This window comes from Fusarium graminearum, chromosome 2, assembly GCF_000240135.3.
Source record: "Fusarium graminearum PH-1 chromosome 2, whole genome shotgun sequence".
In the NCBI taxonomy this organism is placed as follows: Eukaryota; Fungi; Ascomycota; class Sordariomycetes; order Hypocreales; family Nectriaceae; genus Fusarium; species Fusarium graminearum.
Window position 1 is genome coordinate 5,706,231 of NC_026475.1, and position 17,158 is coordinate 5,723,388.

Genomic DNA, 17,158 nt, shown 5'->3' on the forward strand with positions numbered 1-17,158 from the left:
CGAAGGTGAGATGATGTTGGAGATGAAGCTTGCGAAAATAATTTTGAAGGGATTCATCTTGAGATTTATATCAATTGGAGAAACACAGAATTCAGTATCCTTCCCCAGAAACTAGTCATCGATTTTGGTACTGTGCAAGGAGTAGCCCCATGGGGATCTCAGTAGAGAATTCACTCTGTCGGAGCCGACAGTGTCTCTTCAGTCGTGTGATCATGCTAGTGGGTAGGAGAAAATTGGTCTCCTAAATCTTAGGGTACAAAAATAAGTAGTCTAAGAAGCTTGTTCCAAGTAGCATAAGCTGACCTACTAATTTCGTCTCTTATGCTTCCAGTGGCCAATGTCTTTGATACACTGAGGACATACCACCACCACCCGAGAGTCAGATGGAAGAAAAAAAAATGGGCCAAGGACTGAATGGCTGAATTTCTACTGGTTGATGGATTCCTGATGAAGTGACCCTTTCGAGACAAGGTCGAGACGATTGTCGGACCGATATTGATCGCCTCTGGGGTAACAACCATTGACGAATAATAATTCACCCTTCAGGAATCCAGCCGGCCGAATTCCATAATCAATATTCGACCGGGATTAACATGGATGGGCTAGATCTCGGATCAGAAGACGACCGCTAGGAGCATAAGAGACAAAATTAGTAGGGCAGCTTATGCTACTTAGACTAAGCTTCTTAGATTATTTATTTTTATACCCTAAGACTTAGGAGACCAAGTTTCTGTTACCCACTGGATGGGCTAGATCTTGGATCACAATATCGGCCGACAAGTTCATTCCCCCGCATCTGCAACGGCCATAAGCACTTGTCGGACCGGCGAAGGGTATAAGAAACACAAAAAGAGGCTTGAAGTATGACCAGCATAACTCATCCCTTACCATCACGCTACTCTTCATTTTCATACAAGTCATCATGTTAGACAACAGCCCTCCAGACCGACAGTGGTGGAAAGAAGCAGTTGTCTACCAGATTTACCCAGCAAGCTTCCTTGACTCAAATGCTGATGGGCTTGGTGACCTGCCTGGCATCATCTCAAAGCTTGACTACATCCGCTCAGTCGGTGCCACTGCCATATGGCTGTCCCCAATCTTTAAGAGTCCTCAACATGATATGGGTTACGATATTTCAGACTATCGCGACATCCATCGCCCTTATGGTTCCATTCAAGATGTCGAGGCTCTCATCAAGGGATGCCATGAGCGAGACATCAAGATACTACTAGATCTCGTGGTCAATCACACCAGCCATGAACATGAGTGGTTCCGAGAGTCACGATCATCAAAAACATCTCCAAAGAGAGATTGGTATTTCTGGCGCGACCCCAAGTTTGACGCCGATGGAAACCACAAACCGCCCAACAACTGGTCATCCATCTTCGGCGGCAGTGCTTGGACATACGACGAACCCACAGGTCAATACTACTTGTCACTCTTTCTACCCGAACAGCCTGACTTGAACTGGGCCAACGAAGACATGCGTCAAGCAACATATGCCGACATGAAGTTCTGGCTCGACAAGGGCGCTGATGGCTTCCGCATTGACTCGATGAACCTCATGTCCAAGCACCCCGACCTTCCTGACGCGCCCATCACACGGCCCGACTCAGAGTTCCAGCCAGGAGACAAGTACTTTGCTAGCGGACCCCGCATGCACGAGTATATCAGGGAAATACGGGAGGAGGTTATCGACAAATATGACTGCATGACTGTTGGAGAACTCGGCTTTACAAAAGACGAGGCCAGTGTCGCCAGCTACGTGGCAAAGGAACGCCATGAGCTAAACATGTTGTTTACCGGAGACATCGTCGACATGGATTTCGGTGCCAACCATAAGTACGAAAGAGATGACTTTCGCCTTTCAAAGCTCAAGACAATCACTAGCCGCTGGCAAGGAGCTATGCCCAAGTTCGATGGCTGGAACACGATCTATATGGACAATCATGATTCGGGTCGTTCTCTGTCACGATATGGATCTGACTTACCCCAGTTTCGCAAAGAGGCAGCCAAGATGTTAGCTATCTATCTCAGTACCTTGAGCGGAACATTATTTCTTCTTCAAGGCCAAGAGATCGGTATGGCTAATGTTCCAGAATCGTGGAAGATTGAGGACTATATTGATGTTGAGGGGCTGAATTATTACAATAGTCAACTAGAAAAACGAGGCCTAGGCGCTGATATGTCTGACATCATGAGGGAGATGAGACTCAAGGCCCGCGATAATGGAAGACTACCCATGCAATGGACAGCCGACAAGAACGCCGGTTTCTCAAAGGGTGAGAAGCCTTGGATGCGGGTCAACGACGACTTCAAGGAGTGGAATGTTGCGCAGCAGGAGAATGATGGTGACAGTGTGCTGGCATTCTGGAGACAGGTTCTGGAGCTTCGAGAGAAGGAAAGAGACGTATTTGTTTACGGCCGATTCACCAACCTACCTGACTACGAGGATAGCGAAGACATCTTTGCATACACCATGACTAGCTTTGATGGGAGGTCAGCTCTTGTTCTGTTGAACTTCTCGGACAAGGAACAGAAGGTCGAGGTGAAGAATGGGTCCTGGGGTAAGAAGTTGATTGGAAAGAACGCAAATGAGTTTGGCAAGGAAGGTGTGCTACTCCAGGCTTATGAAGGTGTGGTATATGCGGGTTGGTGACGCGTTGGGAGATAAAAGGGAATGTTTTTAGGCGTCACGGACCTCGGCGATACATATAAATTGAACAGCCTTTTTAGTTTACATCTAAACTACAAATAAGAATAACAGTCGTTACTACCGTGGTTAAAATGATTGTGAAGGTCTATCTAAAACCCTTTGTTGCAGAACTCAGCTCCGCTACGTCTTCCATTCACTTGCCTTTCGCTTATAAGAGCAAGAAAATTCTGACGCTAACTACTGATTCTGCACACGAAATACTGGTTAGTGGGTAGCAAAAAGGTTAGCATCCTTAGACTTAGGGTAAAGACATGAGTAGGTAGTCTAAGAAGCATAGTCTGAATGTCATAAGCTACCCTAATAATTTTCTCTCGTATGCTTATAGTGGTCAATGTTTCTGATGCCTTGAGGACTGGTTACTCAGGCTAACTAAGCGTGTGACGCACTGATTTATACTTAGTGCAATAAGAAATGATAGACAAGCACTGTATATGTCGTGGATGGGGGCTCGGAATTTGTGCAACGATCTTTTAGTCACGCATTGCTGTGCCAATATCAGGCACGGCTATGTCTTCGGCCCTCGGACCGGGTTCGGGCCGTGGCTACATAGTCACTTCAGGTAGTAGTTCGCGGGGAAGATGCAACTCTAGTTAAGCTTAACTATTAACACAAAAGTGAATTTCAACATCGAATCAAGATCCTTGTTTCCCCAGACTACTCCAGAATACTAGTCAGTCTCTGGACATGTACGAGTCAGCGAGTCATGGAAACAGGGTCGATCCCTTGTAGATCTAGCCAAGTTAGTAGATGTAGTACGACCATAGCCACGTGTAGAGCTCTGCTCGATCGCACTATAAGTACTATAAAGTAGGCTCAAAACTTACTCCAGGAACGAAGTCCTTGTGCCGACGCTTTGGAGTCCTTTTACAAAGTGCCCATTTTATTCCTCCGTCTTGTAATATCTCAACATGGTCACCACGATGGAAGCTTCCCCAGACAATGACAAAGCAAGTGTCAACATGGCTGAGCATGTCGACAAGATCCAGTCTGTCGAGGGTGCTGGCTGGAGTGAAGCCGATACCAACAGACTGATACGCAAGATTGATTGGTCCATTATCCCATTTGTCTCTATTCTCTACCTCCTGTCCTTCCTCGACCGAACCAACATTGGCAATGCTCGTCTCGACACCCTCGAGCTAGACCTGGGGATGACTGGCCTTATGTACAATCATGCATTGGTCATCTTCTTCCCATTCTACATCATCGCAGAAATCCCTTCAAACATGGCCATGAAGAGGTTCAGACCTTGGATTTGGATCCCTTCCATGATGGTCGCTTGGGGCATATGTTGTACTTTGATGGGAATCGTCCAGAGCTATCCTGGCTTGATGGTTGCACGAGGCTTTCTTGGTCTGACCGAGGGTGGCCTTTTCCCTGGCATCGCCTACTAGTATGTCTCCTCAACCTTCCAATCCGGACTCAGCTCACAGTCGCAGTATTACCATGTGGTATCGTCGCCACGAATGCGGGCTTCGTATGGCCATATTCTTCTCTGCCGCGACCGCCGCTGGTGTGTTTGGCGGTTTTCTGGCACGAGGCATAATGGAGCTGCGTGGCGAGGCGGGACTAGCCGGCTGGCAGTGGATCTTTATCATCGAAGGTCTTCTTACAGTCGTAGTCGGTAAGTCTCCTAATTGATTGCTCTGTAATGCATAATGTTGATAGAGCATCCTTATAGCACTTGTATCCTTCAAGCTTATGTCTGATTACCCCGATCGAGCGAAATTTATAACTGAAGAAGAGCGAAAGCACATTCAAGCGCGACTTCAGCTCGATCGATCAGGGTTGGCAGAAGAGTTCGAGATGAGATACGCGCGGGATGCCTTTCGCGACTGGAAGATCTGGGTTCACATGCTTATTGCGGCTGGTACATTTACTGCAGTCTACGCATACTCCTTGTTCCTTCCTACCATCATTCGAGATCTTGGTTATTCAAGCACAACCGCTCAACTCATGAGTACTCCTCCGTATCTGGTGGCCTGTGTCATTTGTGTTGGAGCTGGCTGGTGGGCTGATAAGATACAGCAGAGGGGGATCTTTATGATTGTCTTCATCTCTATTTCGTACGTATTCTTGCAGGTTTTCTCGTTATTACCTACTGACTGTCCACCAGTGCTCTTGGACTGATTCTTCTCATGGCTGTTGAGCACCCCGGTGTCAGATACTTCGGCTGTTTCCTGCTCGCTTCAGGCACATTTCCGTGTGTTCCACAGGGCATCGCCTGGAATAGCAACAACATCGGGGGATCGCTCAAGCGTGGTGTCGGTATTGCGATGAATGTGAGCTGCGGTAACATTGGTGGTGTGATTGCAGCGTATCTGTTCCTGGCCAAAGATGCTCCAAGATATTTCCCAGGCTTTGGAACCCTCCTGGGCCTCCAGATCATGGCCCTGATCTTGTCTGTCTTCATGACCATTTACTTGCGTCGCGAGAACGCTCGTAGGGACGCGACGCATAAGGACCCCAGTTTGTATACCGAAGCAGAGAAGCATGCTGAGCGTGAGAAGGGCGACAACGCAACCTTCTTTCGGTATACGATTTGAGACAATTCGTCGGATAACATGATGGTTCACATGGTACAATAAAGATTATGTTTACTCTGGGTGCTAATATTTTGAGTCAAGAAATGCTATTTGGTACAACCCAATCGTAGCCCGTTTTGTTTCATAATATTTAATGGTTCGAACTGATCTATTTATAAATTCTGAAGTTGTCTAAATTGTCATATTCTTGTGCGCCGTCGTTAATCCAAGAAGACTGTTCTTTCCGCCGCCTCCACTGCCTGTTTCAATGTTTGAGATATTGTCCTCAACTGACCCTCTGTTACTGTAAATGGCGGCGCAAGCAGAATGTGGTCACCCTTGACGCCATCGATAGTTGCACCACCGGGGTACAGAGCAACACCCTTCTCGAAGGCAAGTTGTTGCACCAGCAAGCCAAACTTGGCTGCAGGGTCAAATGGCTGTTTTGATTGCCGATCCTTCACAAACTCAACTCCCCAGAATAAACCCCGGCCTCTGATATCCCCAACTGACCTGCACCCACTCAGGTCTTCTTTTAGCATTTTCTCAAGAACCAGCCCCATCTCTGCACAACGCTCAACAAGGTTATCGCGTCGAACAATCCTTTGTACAGCCAATGCTGCAGCACACGAGATGGGATGCGCTTGATAGGTGTGACCATGGTTGAAAGCGGCTGAGCCTTGTCGCAGAACGTCAACTACGCGTTTGTGGATGAGAACACCGGCAATGGCAGCGTAACCACCCCCGAGGCCCTTAGCAACTGTCGTGATATCGGGAACTACCCCTTCTTGCTCGAATGCGAAGAAAGTACCTGTGCGTCCAATACCACACATAATCTCATCGAGAATCATGACGACATCATACTTGTCGCAAAGTGCTCTGACGCCTTGGAAATATCCAGCAGGAGCAGCAACGCAGCCAGATGTTGCGCCAACTACTGTCTCAGCGATAAATGCAGCGACCTTTTGAGGTCCTACTCGTAGAAACTCTTCTTCGAGTTCGACGAGTAATCTAGCGGTAAACTGATCCTCACTTTCGGAGCTGTCTTTGTAATGATAGGCAAAGGCGGGCGAGACATGAGAGACGTTGGGGTAAAGGAACCCATGGTAGGGAGCCCGTCGCGCTATATTTGTAGAGATAGACATAGTGGCCATAGTGTTTCCGTGATAGCATTGGCGTCTGGAGATAATATGCACTTTCTCCAGACCACCCTTTTCGTAATGGTACTGACGGGCAAGTTTGAGTGCCGACTCGACAGCTTCGCTACCACTGCCAACGAAGAAAGCCTTTTCCAAGCCATAAGGGTTACCTTGCAAAAGAACATTGGCAAGTTCTTCTGCAGGTGCAGTGGTGTAAGATTGTGTGTGAACATAACTGACTTTGCGGGCTTGTTCGGTAATGGCGTGGATGACTTCTTCCCGTCCGTGACCTATTAACGCTACCGCTGCTCCGCCACAGCCATCGATGATTGTTTGGCCAGTGGATAGCTTCAGCTCAATACCCTGTGCAGACTCGACCATATAGGGATGTTGCACAAGGGATCTGTGCATCAAAGCGCCTTCGCGGTGGATAGGCTTGATTGGTGTATAGGCTTGGTGACAGGGAACATCTTGGAAGTCCGCAATGGTTGAGGGCGCCATGATTAAAAAACAGGTAAAGAATACAGGAAAAAAAGTTGAGTCTGTTGATATGATGATAGCTTGTCGTCTTACTTAAAGATTTCTACATCGTTTTGTCAAAGTCTCAAGGTTCATTTATAAGAGCTGAGAACCGAAAACCGATGGAACTCATCGGAACTCGGGAATGATGAGTTTTCAACCGAAGCCCGACGAGCCGACTTATACCGGGCCATCGCTTAGTTTCGACATTCTCATGACAAATATTATCGTGCTCCGCGATCCACTGAGCTGGGATTCTTTGCTAAGGGCGTCGGCTTTGCTGTCGGTTCTGTAGTTCTCTAATCCGATGGTAGATGTTAGGTCAGATATTTAACCCAAGTATTTTTCGAACGTTGCTCATAAAATTGTTTGTTTCACAAAGACTTATTTCTTCGTTACTTGGGTCATTTCTGATAAGTATCTAGACGGATACTGCAAAATGATGGCTCAAATGGCAAATCCGGTCCCCAACTGCCCCGAACCATCAAGCTCGTCCGACAACGAGAAGGGTGATGACACCGACCACTCGCATCTTGGCTGTCAATCGCCGACTGCGACACCGCCTCCATTTGAGTTTGATGATCCAAAAGGCTGGATAGCAGTAGTAGCGGCAGCTTGCTCTCTGTTTGTTTATCTGGGCGTTGTCTATTCCTGGGGAATTATGCAAGTTAGACTTGTCGAGGTGACTGGAACTAGTCTGACAACCCTGACTTTTGTCGGATCGTTGGCAACATCATTCATGATCTCACTTAGCATTCTCTCTGGCATGGCAGTCCGTAAGCTTGGCTATCAAAAGACAGCCTTTGCTGGTGGGTTGTTGATGGGATTGGGCGAGTTCCTTGCAAGCTGGACAACAAAGCATGTCGGGGCCCTTTTCGTTTTCCATGGCGTGATATTCGGGATTGGTGGCGGTCTATCCATTTTTGTAAGTCCATTTAGTCCCAGATGTTTTGAATTCGCAGCTCACACAAGCACAGGCCTGCTCTACCGCCCCTTTGCGTTGGTTCAAGAGACACCGAGGCCTGGCCATGGGCATTGTGTTTGGAGGAGGAAGTCTTGGTGCCGCTATCATGAGCATAGCAACCAATCTCCTTGTGAAGCAAGTAGATACGGCATGGACGTTCCGCATTCTTGCCTTTATGCTTTGGGGAGTTTGCATACCAGCATCCTATTTCATCCAACAACCTACTGGATCTATGAACGCCGGACTAAAGTTACAATGGTGAGTTCCTAACACCCATTTCTGAATCAGGGAATAGTAACTGACATATTCTCTAGGTATCGCTTCAAAGAACCTCGGTTCCTTCTCATCATTGGAGGAACAGCCTTATCATGCTTTCCACTATTCATCCCACCATACTTCATCCCAATCTTTTCGAGGTCGATGGGTTACTCTAACCAGATTGCCATTGTTATACTTGCAGCTTGGAACGTCGCTTCGACTGTTGGAAGAGTCTTAGGTGGCTATACAGCCGACCATCTTCTTGGACCGCTCAACAGTCTGATCGTTTGCCTTCTCTTCATTGGCCTCAGCTCATTGGTTGTCTGGCCTCTTGCTTCCAGTGTTGGAATTTTCTCAGTATTTCTCATCTTCAATGGCATTGGTTGTGGCGCCTTCTTTAGTCTCGTACCACCAATGCTAGGTGCAACAATGGGTCCTGAGAATACCCTTGGTATCCTACCCATTGTTTGGACCACCTGGTTCTGTGGCTTCTTTTTCGTAAGTTCAAAACTTTGAAGTTTATCAAAACTCCTTCTGACTTTCTTAGGGAACTCCGATAGCCTCCGGTATCTATTCATTGGCGGAAAGCAGTGGCGATGAGAATGTTTCAACTTTCAGGCCGGCTGCCTACTATGCTGGCTGCATGTCACTAGCAGGGCTTATCTTCATCATCATCATTCGTCTAAGTATTTCGAAACGACTCCTTGTCTGTATATAGATAGTTCATCATCGTATGGTTTGTGCAACATCTCATATTTATGTTTATAAGATTGAGCCTACTACATCGCATTCAGTGCCAGCCTTTACTTTAATCACAGATTGCAGTCTTGTATTTCGCTTTCAAAATGACCATGATACTAACTGGATGATGCAAAGATGCTGTTCAGGTGATGAACATGCATTTGTTAAACGAGGGGTGAATTATGGATAAAATGTGGGATTAATGCCAAAATTGTTAGATGATTCTAGGATGTCGAAACCTCCCTCATGGTCACCTTCATCAAAAGGATGCCTTTGCTAGGCATTCCATCCTTATCAAGTAGTCTCAAGAACCGATACCCAAGTCTTAGTCGATCTAGACGCACACACGCCCATGCAGCCATAACATCTGGGCCAGGAACATCATTCATGACTCGGAATGAGAGAAAGGATAGCTCAGGGACAACGCCCTGAACATTGAGGAATTCGATGGTTTCCTCGTTGAAGCTTGGGCTTGTTCCCTTACTCTTACATGTCTGTCCACTGTAGCCAACTTGCTTCATCTTCTCCGGGCTCTGGTCTTCGTCTGTCATAGCCGAGAATGCATTCGGCTCAGTGTGGAAACCAATTTTGACGTAAGGAATGAATTTGGCGGGGTCGTCGGTGCTTTTCAACAGTGGTAGGTTTTGAGCTGCTACGACAGTAATAGCCAGTCTCTCCAATGTCTTGCTCGGGATCAAGACATCATCGTCGTTTGAATGACCTTCATGACAGTATCCCTTTGGCTTCAGGATATAGCCATCCGAGCCCATAAACATTCCCTCGTTAAGGATCATGCCCACATCCCAGGATTGCCAGTTGAGAGCAACTACCTGCACACCTGCTCGCCAGAAGAGTACAGGGTCGTAATTGGATGAATCAACGCGCATACCATGTGGGTAGGTACGCATCAGGTAGCGTCTGTTGTGGGAGAAAAGGGCCTTGGGCAGTCGTCTCTGAATTGCGGATGCTGCATCCTCCGAAAGTGAAAAGATGTGGTTTGGCATGGTAGCTTCTGGTTCATCGAGTGACTTGAAGCTGATCCCACGTGTGTGGATTCCAAGACGGCTTAGACGTGACGTGATCTTGGGTGCCTTGACCTTTTTTGTCTTCTTCTCGTTTCCTTCTGTGACAACCTCGAGTAGACTCCCGTCGTCAGATGCGTCACTTTCAGTCTTGTCTTCGGGGACATATTTGACCTTGATGAGAATTTTCTTTCTCAGTTCATGAGGGGAAGGTAAATGTGCAGGGTCGCATTCGGGTTCTCCGAGAAGATAATCACTCCACGTTTCCTTCATAATGTCCACCATTGTATTTTGTTGTAGTGGACTGCAGTGTACTTCCAGGCTGACGATGAGTGGTAGTTCAGAGGTGGTGAATGCATATTCTCGGACTGTTTCGCAGACATTACGGAAGGAAACCTCCTTGGTCATTGTAAAACCGTGAAGGACTCGTGGTTCTGCATGGATGCAGTCTCCAAGTCTGTCATCAAAGGTTCTGCCGTCAGGATCAACGGGATCGAATTTGTTCATTGCCCATCGGCCAAATTTGATGAATGCTCTCTGCCTCAGCCCAATTTTCTTCTGTTCAGCGCCGACTTCGCGGTTGTTTCCGTCGTCATCTCCGTCGTCATCTTCAAAGCCGGGTTTCCACTTCTCTTCGCCGTCCCAGACATCAATCTCGATGCATCGACAGCCTCGTAGTAGCGCATCCTTGTATGCTTCGGCGCTTGAGTCGCTGGAAAGCTGGTTGCCGGTAAGATACGTGTTGTGGCTTGAGCTGATGAAGTAGTTGTTCAGTGGCCAGGATAAGTCTTGAGGAGCAGCCATCTCCAGGATGTTGCCGCATGGTGATGTCAGATACTTGATCAGTTCATGTAGATTCAGTTCTTCGTTGTCGGTTAGGTAGGCAGCCAGACCATTTGGGTTTTCAGCTTGAACGTGATGCATGAAAAGACCAATTTGGTCACGACGCCACTTGCCATCGGCTCCCGCGTATTTGTTGAATAGCTGGGTATAGTGGCTTAGGAATGACTCCTCGAGAGTCTCTTCGATGCCATTGCGTTGGCCACTAGGATGGCCGCCACCAGCCCTGTAACGATTCAGAGGGAATTGAGTTTCCATTGTGAGAAAGATCTTGAATTTAAGGTATTAGAAAGAAAAGTTGGATTAGGAGGGAAAAGTCTGAAGAGTCGATTTTTATACTATGCGCCAAGACATACAATTAGAAGCAATAGCTTGTCATCTAGACCTCCTCAGTCTTAGGGTACAAAAATAAATAGTCTAAGAAGCCTGATCTAAGTGGCATGAACTGATCTACTAATTTCGTCTCTTAAGCATACAACGGCTAAGACTTCTCGTACCCTGAAGCGGCTAACAGGGGCCATGATCAACGCATGGTCCCGGCGTTGCGGGTCAAAGAGTTAACACGAGAACACGAATCAAAGCTGATATTCAACCATGGCTGTGGATCTCATAGTCTCGAAGACTCTGGTACGACTCTTGGCAGGCGGCAGTCTTTTCCATCTTGGCTTATCAGGGGCATCGAACAAATGGTTGTTCTTATTCGAGATTGCATGTACTTCCCAAACCTAGGGTTGTCAAAATATCTCTTTAGTAACGCAGACATCTGTCGCTGTGGAGTACAAGTGTGCTTCATCATATGGGTTTCTAAATTATCCACTGCCAAGTCATGACAACCGCAGCCGAGCTACCCTAATTGGGCCAAGTATCAATTTTCGGAGCGTGAGGGGAAGCACAAAATACAGAGACAAGGAACCCCTAGAGCCGTACGTAAGGTGCTCAAGCTATTTTGGTATGTCTGTCAATACACGTACTAACAGTCTTCTGTGGCTCCGCGTCTGACACAAGCTCATTTTACGCAACGTGTACCTCTCTACAAGACATCGTTTCTACTCAACATCCATCTTTGAGATTCTCAATCCACCATGGATTCAAAAAACATTATCTTTTATGACATCTTGCCTCGTCCCCCTGTGGAGAAGAATGCCCACGCCCCAAACCCTTGGAAAAGCAGGCTTGCACTCAACTTCAAGGGCGTTCCATACACAACAACATGGGTAGCTATGACGGACATAGCAAAAACGCGCATCAGCCTCAATGTGCCAGCAGGACGCAAATTTGCGGACGGTAAAGACTTTTATACTTTGCCCATCATGCAAGATCCTACCACCGGTGCCCTTTTGGGGGACTCGTTTGACATTGCGCTATACCTCAACAAAACCTATCCGGGCGGGGGTGATTTGTTCCCAACTCAGAAGCTTGACTTTGACTACCAGCAGCCTTATATCCTCATACCTTTGTCTGATTGTAGCAACAAAGAGTTTCCCGATTATGCAAAGTTCAACATGAACATTGACGCTGCATTCACTGCTCATCTTCAGCTTGGGGTTCAGGGCATGCCGTTCAACCCCGCTACAGAAGAGCAGACCAAGGCCGAGTTTGTGCGACGAGCTGGAGTTTCGGGATGGGACGACTTTGCGCTCAGTGATGAAGGGCGTGTCAAGTTACTAGAGTCTCTCAAAAACATGTTGGGTGATCTGGCAGTGCTCTTTTCAAGGGACAACAGCGGACCCTTCCTGCTTGGGTCACAGGTTACCTACGCAGACATCATTGTTGGCGCTTGGCTGCGGATGATGCATGTAACTTTTCCGGAGGACGAGTGGAAGCAGGTTATATCTTGGCATCAAGGCATTTTTGGCAAACTGCACGATGGATTGGAGGTGTTCGCAGAAGTAAAGTAGCTAGCTCACAACTGCCAACAATATGCCAAGACCGATAGTCACAGAACATGGCGTACACATCTTTCAGCTTTCAACGCCAACCCAATTATGTTGCGCCGAATCCAGTTTTGTTATGTAAGGGAATTCTACTGTCGCATTTTAACTCTGCGCGAGGCTCACAGGGCTCAAACAGTCTGCAAACACACGTTATCTTAGTCTCCGCGGACATCGCTTCTCGACTTACTTATACCCCTTCAAGGGATCCGTGTATAGTTTGGGAATTTCACAATCATACAGTCTTCTCTTACAAGAGAAATACAGTGATTTGATCATGTCGTTCGAGATTTATACTGGTTCTTGGACCGACTGGTCACGAGGTCGAGTTCTGGGAGCAACCCTCACTCTGTCATCGAGAGATTCCAGCCTTCTTCTCGCTTTCATCGCAGCGTTCGTCACAGTTGTTGCAATTAGACTCTGGCTTATCATTGCCTTTACCGCTCACCAGTTGGCTGCCGCTGGTGGAAAACATGATGGACTTTACTATCAGCGACAAGTCATTCTTCGGAACGTCAAGTCCGCGCCAGCAGCTGCATGGTTGTTTCTCCAACAAGCTTGGCACTGGAGAGGAATTGCTGGATCTTCCTTTTCCAGGACACTCCCTCTGGCGTTGTTTTGCATCATCTACTCTGTGGGATTCGCCATTCTAGCAGTCTTTTCTTCACAGATATCAGATTCGGCCTCTGCGTATCGGCTTTTACGTAGTCCGAGCTGCGGCTTCCAGATACCGAGTGAGGAGTATCAAAAGGCAACATTTGACAATCAGAGAGCCGCTCTCTATTCCAAGGAATGCTACAGCAACACATCGTCCCCCGTGTGCAATATGCTACCCACCAGAGAACTAGAATGGGCCTCTTCATCAGTCGACTGCCCATTTGGAGGAAAGGTGTGCCTTGACACGCCTGCTTTCAAGATGGAGAGCAGAATGATTGACACGCACTATGACTTGGGACTTAACAACCCACCGAAGAATAGGCTGAAGTACAAGAGGGAAACAATATGTTCTCCCCTGAATACTGGCGACGGTTTCACCCAATACATAAATGGCTCAGAGGCGGATTCTTTGGGCTGGCAAGACAACGTGTTAATCAGATACCTTTATGGTGGAAACCTCAACGGTACGATTAATCACACACACATTTACAACACATTTGGGCGGAATATCAACATCGGGTATTCAACCTGGACATTTTTCTATCCTTATAAGAGTGTCTGGCAACCTTAAGATGAGCTACTGGTACGAGATACAGACCTGACATTGATGCTCATCGCGCCCAATTCAGTTATCAATCTCAAGCCCAACGATGATCCGGTATTTGCTGCTTCGATACCAACGAATGCTCAAGGTGCGGTCGGCTATTTGCCGGATCGCTGGGTGAGCCCGATCGCTTGCATCGATCAACACCAGATATGCAATCCTAACAACGACAAGTGTACCCCATTTCTAGATCGCCAAAACCTTGTCGAAAATGCTATGAAAGACCCGTTGGCATTGAATGTCGCGCAAATTGTCACTGCACAGCGACTCAGGCTCGTTCTCTGGGAATCGAGTCTGTTCTACCATACAATATGGACTCAGACCCAAAGCTTTCTTCGTGCCCAAGAAAAGGTAGCAGGAATCTCGGGTCAACCACTGCCATCGAACCAGTGGGAGATCGAGATGAGCGCTCTATTCAACACCACACTTGCAAACCTACAGTACCATATGATGGAGTATGCAGCTGGCTCTTCGGTGCCTACAGCAGTCAATATCACAGAACCGTGGGATGACCCATCTGCGGACTCTGGATGGGCTGCTGCTTACAAGAATATGTGTTACAATCAGAGAACGAAGGAAACTCAAGGAACTTTGAACTTTTCCATACTCGGTCTCGGCTTGCTATTCGGTCTTGGATTTTATATCATAGTACTTTCCTTCATTCTTGAATTCCTAATGGCCTGGATCCAGAAGTGGTTAGGCCGAGGGATACTGAGAGCCAGAAGATGGGAGAGAGATGCCACATTACAGCAGATGAGACTGCTCTATGAAATACAAGGATCAGGAGATTGGAAGGGAACAACTGAGGATTTTCCATGTACTGTGTCAGGCGAATATTTCGGTCATGACGAGGATGTCATTTCGTCTACAACTGTCGAAGTACGCCAGGCCGGGCCTTCGTGAGGGACTCTCAATGCGCTAATATGAGACTGGTTGTTTCGGTGGCAACCTAGGCAACATTCAATGCTGTTTGTTTTGAGAAGGATTGTTTGCTTTCGAATTCACTTTACGACTGGTATGAATTGATTCGTAATTTAAAAATAAATACAAGACTAAGTTATTGTCATTTGAAGTGTCTCGTATCCAAATTACTCCAGAATGCCGATAGCCGCAGAACAAAGTAGTAATCTTTCTATTATCGCGATTCTTGGAATTTGGGTTAATCTCACAATAGAAGATGAACGGCACTTCAATTTCTCAGATGCTCAAAAATTCGGGTAAGCTCAGGGGCCATCCCTTGTTATCTGTGGGGTGAGACAGGTCGAGTCAGTAGCTACATTCTTGGATTGCCTGGCTGGAACTTCATGTCTCAACTGTCGTATTCTTGCTGCCTTTAAGCATTGCAAACTGTAACGAAGTGTCTTTTGCTGTGAAATGTCAGGAATTGTCGCAAATGAGCGATAGGGGCAAACTTGGATTATATAGCAAAAGGTGAACTATTGAATCGCATATAAGGAGGAGTTGATTCCTCCCAAATCCAAACTTTCTCATCATCAAACAACTCTCTCACTCTCCATTCACTCGCTCCTCTACTCTCTTCAGAGCTTAATACAATCGTTACTATAATCACTCGCTCTCAATACTTCGACTTTCAAGATGCGCTACACTGAAGTCCTTGCCCTGGCCATGGGCAATGTGGTTGCCGCCCAATTCACCACCACTCGCTTTGCCAACACTACCACCGCAGCTTTCGAGACTGAGACTGCTACTGGAACTGCTACCATCGGTACCGAGACCACTGGCACTGAGACCACCGCTGCTTCCACCAGCACTGCTGCTGGAGGCATCGGAAACCCAGACGGCTTCAACTTCCTTGGCTGCTTCTCTGACAATGGTTTCCCCAGCTTCACCCTTGCTTACACTGGCGAAGATAACGATGCCGACAAGTGTGCCGAAGAGTGTGCTGGCTCCAACTTCTTCGGTCTTTTCGATGATCGATGCTACTGTGGCAGCGATCTTGACCTAGAAACTGCCAACTCTGTCAGCACCAGTCAGTGTGACATCATCTGCCCAGGTGACGACTCAGTCAACTGTGGTGGTCGCACATCCGGCTCTCGAGTCATGCGCCGCCAGAGCATTGACATCAACATTCTCCTCTCCATCTACGTCGCCATCGGTGTCAACCCCGGCGAGACCGATACCGTTATCAACACCGACTTCATCACCGAGACTCTGCCTGCTTCCACCACCACTGCCACCGTTACCTTCACCGAGAGCGGTGAGGTTGCCACCAAGACCGTTACAACTGTTCTCCCTGTTATCCCTACCAGTGTTATCATCATCTGCTACGGCAACTACTGTGCTCCTCAAGTCCACTGCCCTACTTGCACCAAGTGGCAGGTGGTTTGTGAGGACAACCTTTGTGCGCCTCGCGAATGTTACGATGATACCTGGAACAAGCTCAAGATCTGCAAGAACGGCAGCTGCTACTACTCTGACTACAAGAACGAGGAGTGCAACCAGAAGATCACCTGTTACGGATCTAGCTGCAAGGTCGACTACTCTGTTGACTACGCTCGCAAGTTTGTCTGTGACGTTGAGGAGGATCGCTACTACTTCGACCAGTGCAAGGACGACTGTTACAGCTACGAGAAGTGCTCTCACGGAGAATGCGAGCCTGTCCACCCTCCAGTCAGCCCCCCCAAGCCCGTCAGCCCTCCTAAGCCCATGGTCCCTGGCAAGCCTCCTGTTGTTGTTGTCCCTGAGCCCAAGCCCGAGCATCCCGTCAAGCCTGAGCATCCCGTTGCTCCCAAGCCTGAGCACCCCGTTGCTCCCAAGCCTGAGCACCCCGTTGCTCCCAAGCCTGAGCACCCCGCTCCCCCTGCCACTCCCGAGCACCCTGCTCCTCCTGCTAAGCCTGAGCACCCTGAGGCTCCTGTCACACCTGAGCACCCCGAGACTGGAAAGCCTGAGGTTCCAGTCGTCACCGCTGGTGCTGCCAAGTCCTTCGCCGGTTTGGCTGCTGCCATCGCTGGTTTCGCTTTCGTCCTGTAAAATCTTTCTTCTTCATTGGATTTTCATGGTACCATAGCATTGCATTGTGGAGCATAACTGTTCTTAGCATTGATCGGTTCGGTTCCTGTTCTTGGACTATTGTCCAGCATTAGCATTCATGTACATTATTCTGCTGTCTAGTCTTTGGGCCACTTTTGCCGGACTAGATACTTGTTCTTTCTTCAGTGGTGGATTCTTCAGGGATAAAGATTATTTAATACACTTCACAAAGTTCATCTTACCATCGTTTC

At 47.7% G+C, this 17,158-nt stretch overlaps 8 protein-coding genes across 8 annotated transcripts; 6 read left to right on the forward strand and 2 right to left on the reverse strand.

The window, feature by feature from the left end:
- Positions 1-922: 922 nt before the first annotated feature.
- On the forward strand, positions 923-2,659 carry FGSG_03890 (uncharacterized protein; the record flags this gene model as incomplete). The annotated part of the gene is made up of 1 exon (XM_011323476.1): positions 923-2,659. The coding sequence occupies one exon, from the start codon at positions 923-925 to the stop codon at positions 2,657-2,659; it is 1,737 nt and encodes a 578-aa protein (XP_011321778.1).
- Positions 2,660-3,624: 965 nt separating this feature from the next.
- On the forward strand, positions 3,625-5,259 carry FGSG_03889 (uncharacterized protein; the record flags this gene model as incomplete). The annotated part of the gene is made up of 4 exons (XM_011323477.1): positions 3,625-4,106; positions 4,153-4,337; positions 4,395-4,779; positions 4,830-5,259. The coding sequence occupies 4 exons, from the start codon at positions 3,625-3,627 to the stop codon at positions 5,257-5,259; spliced, it is 1,482 nt and encodes a 493-aa protein (XP_011321779.1).
- Positions 5,260-5,430: 171 nt separating this feature from the next.
- Positions 5,431-6,878, reverse strand: FGSG_03888 (uncharacterized protein; the record flags this gene model as incomplete). Its single annotated transcript, XM_011323478.1, has 2 exons — positions 5,431-5,498; positions 5,534-6,878. 2 exons carry the CDS (start codon positions 6,876-6,878, stop codon positions 5,431-5,433), a joined length of 1,413 nt encoding a protein of 470 aa, XP_011321780.1.
- A 457-nt stretch (positions 6,879-7,335) lies between these two features.
- FGSG_03887 (uncharacterized protein) lies at positions 7,336-9,038 on the forward strand (the record flags this gene model as incomplete). The annotated part of the gene is made up of 6 exons (XM_011323479.1): positions 7,336-7,821; positions 7,859-8,118; positions 8,175-8,616; positions 8,666-8,804; positions 8,837-8,854; positions 8,995-9,038. 6 exons carry the CDS (start codon positions 7,336-7,338, stop codon positions 9,036-9,038), a joined length of 1,389 nt encoding a protein of 462 aa, XP_011321781.1.
- Positions 9,039-9,083: 45 nt separating this feature from the next.
- On the reverse strand, positions 9,084-10,979 carry FGSG_03886 (uncharacterized protein; the record flags this gene model as incomplete). The annotated part of the gene is made up of 1 exon (XM_011323480.1): positions 9,084-10,979. The coding sequence occupies one exon, from the start codon at positions 10,977-10,979 to the stop codon at positions 9,084-9,086; it is 1,896 nt and encodes a 631-aa protein (XP_011321782.1).
- A 1,244-nt stretch (positions 10,980-12,223) lies between these two features.
- Positions 12,224-12,619, forward strand: FGSG_12352 (uncharacterized protein; the record flags this gene model as incomplete). Its single annotated transcript, XM_011323481.1, has 1 exon — positions 12,224-12,619. One exon carries the CDS (start codon positions 12,224-12,226, stop codon positions 12,617-12,619), a length of 396 nt encoding a protein of 131 aa, XP_011321783.1.
- Positions 12,620-12,929: 310 nt separating this feature from the next.
- FGSG_12353 (uncharacterized protein) lies at positions 12,930-14,133 on the forward strand (the record flags this gene model as incomplete). Its single annotated transcript, XM_011323482.1, has 3 exons — positions 12,930-13,773; positions 13,906-14,030; positions 14,104-14,133. 3 exons carry the CDS (start codon positions 12,930-12,932, stop codon positions 14,131-14,133), a joined length of 999 nt encoding a protein of 332 aa, XP_011321784.1.
- A 1,376-nt stretch (positions 14,134-15,509) lies between these two features.
- FGSG_03884 (uncharacterized protein) lies at positions 15,510-16,907 on the forward strand (the record flags this gene model as incomplete). Its single annotated transcript, XM_011323483.1, has 1 exon — positions 15,510-16,907. The coding sequence occupies one exon, from the start codon at positions 15,510-15,512 to the stop codon at positions 16,905-16,907; it is 1,398 nt and encodes a 465-aa protein (XP_011321785.1).
- Between the last annotated feature and the right edge of the window lie 251 nt (positions 16,908-17,158).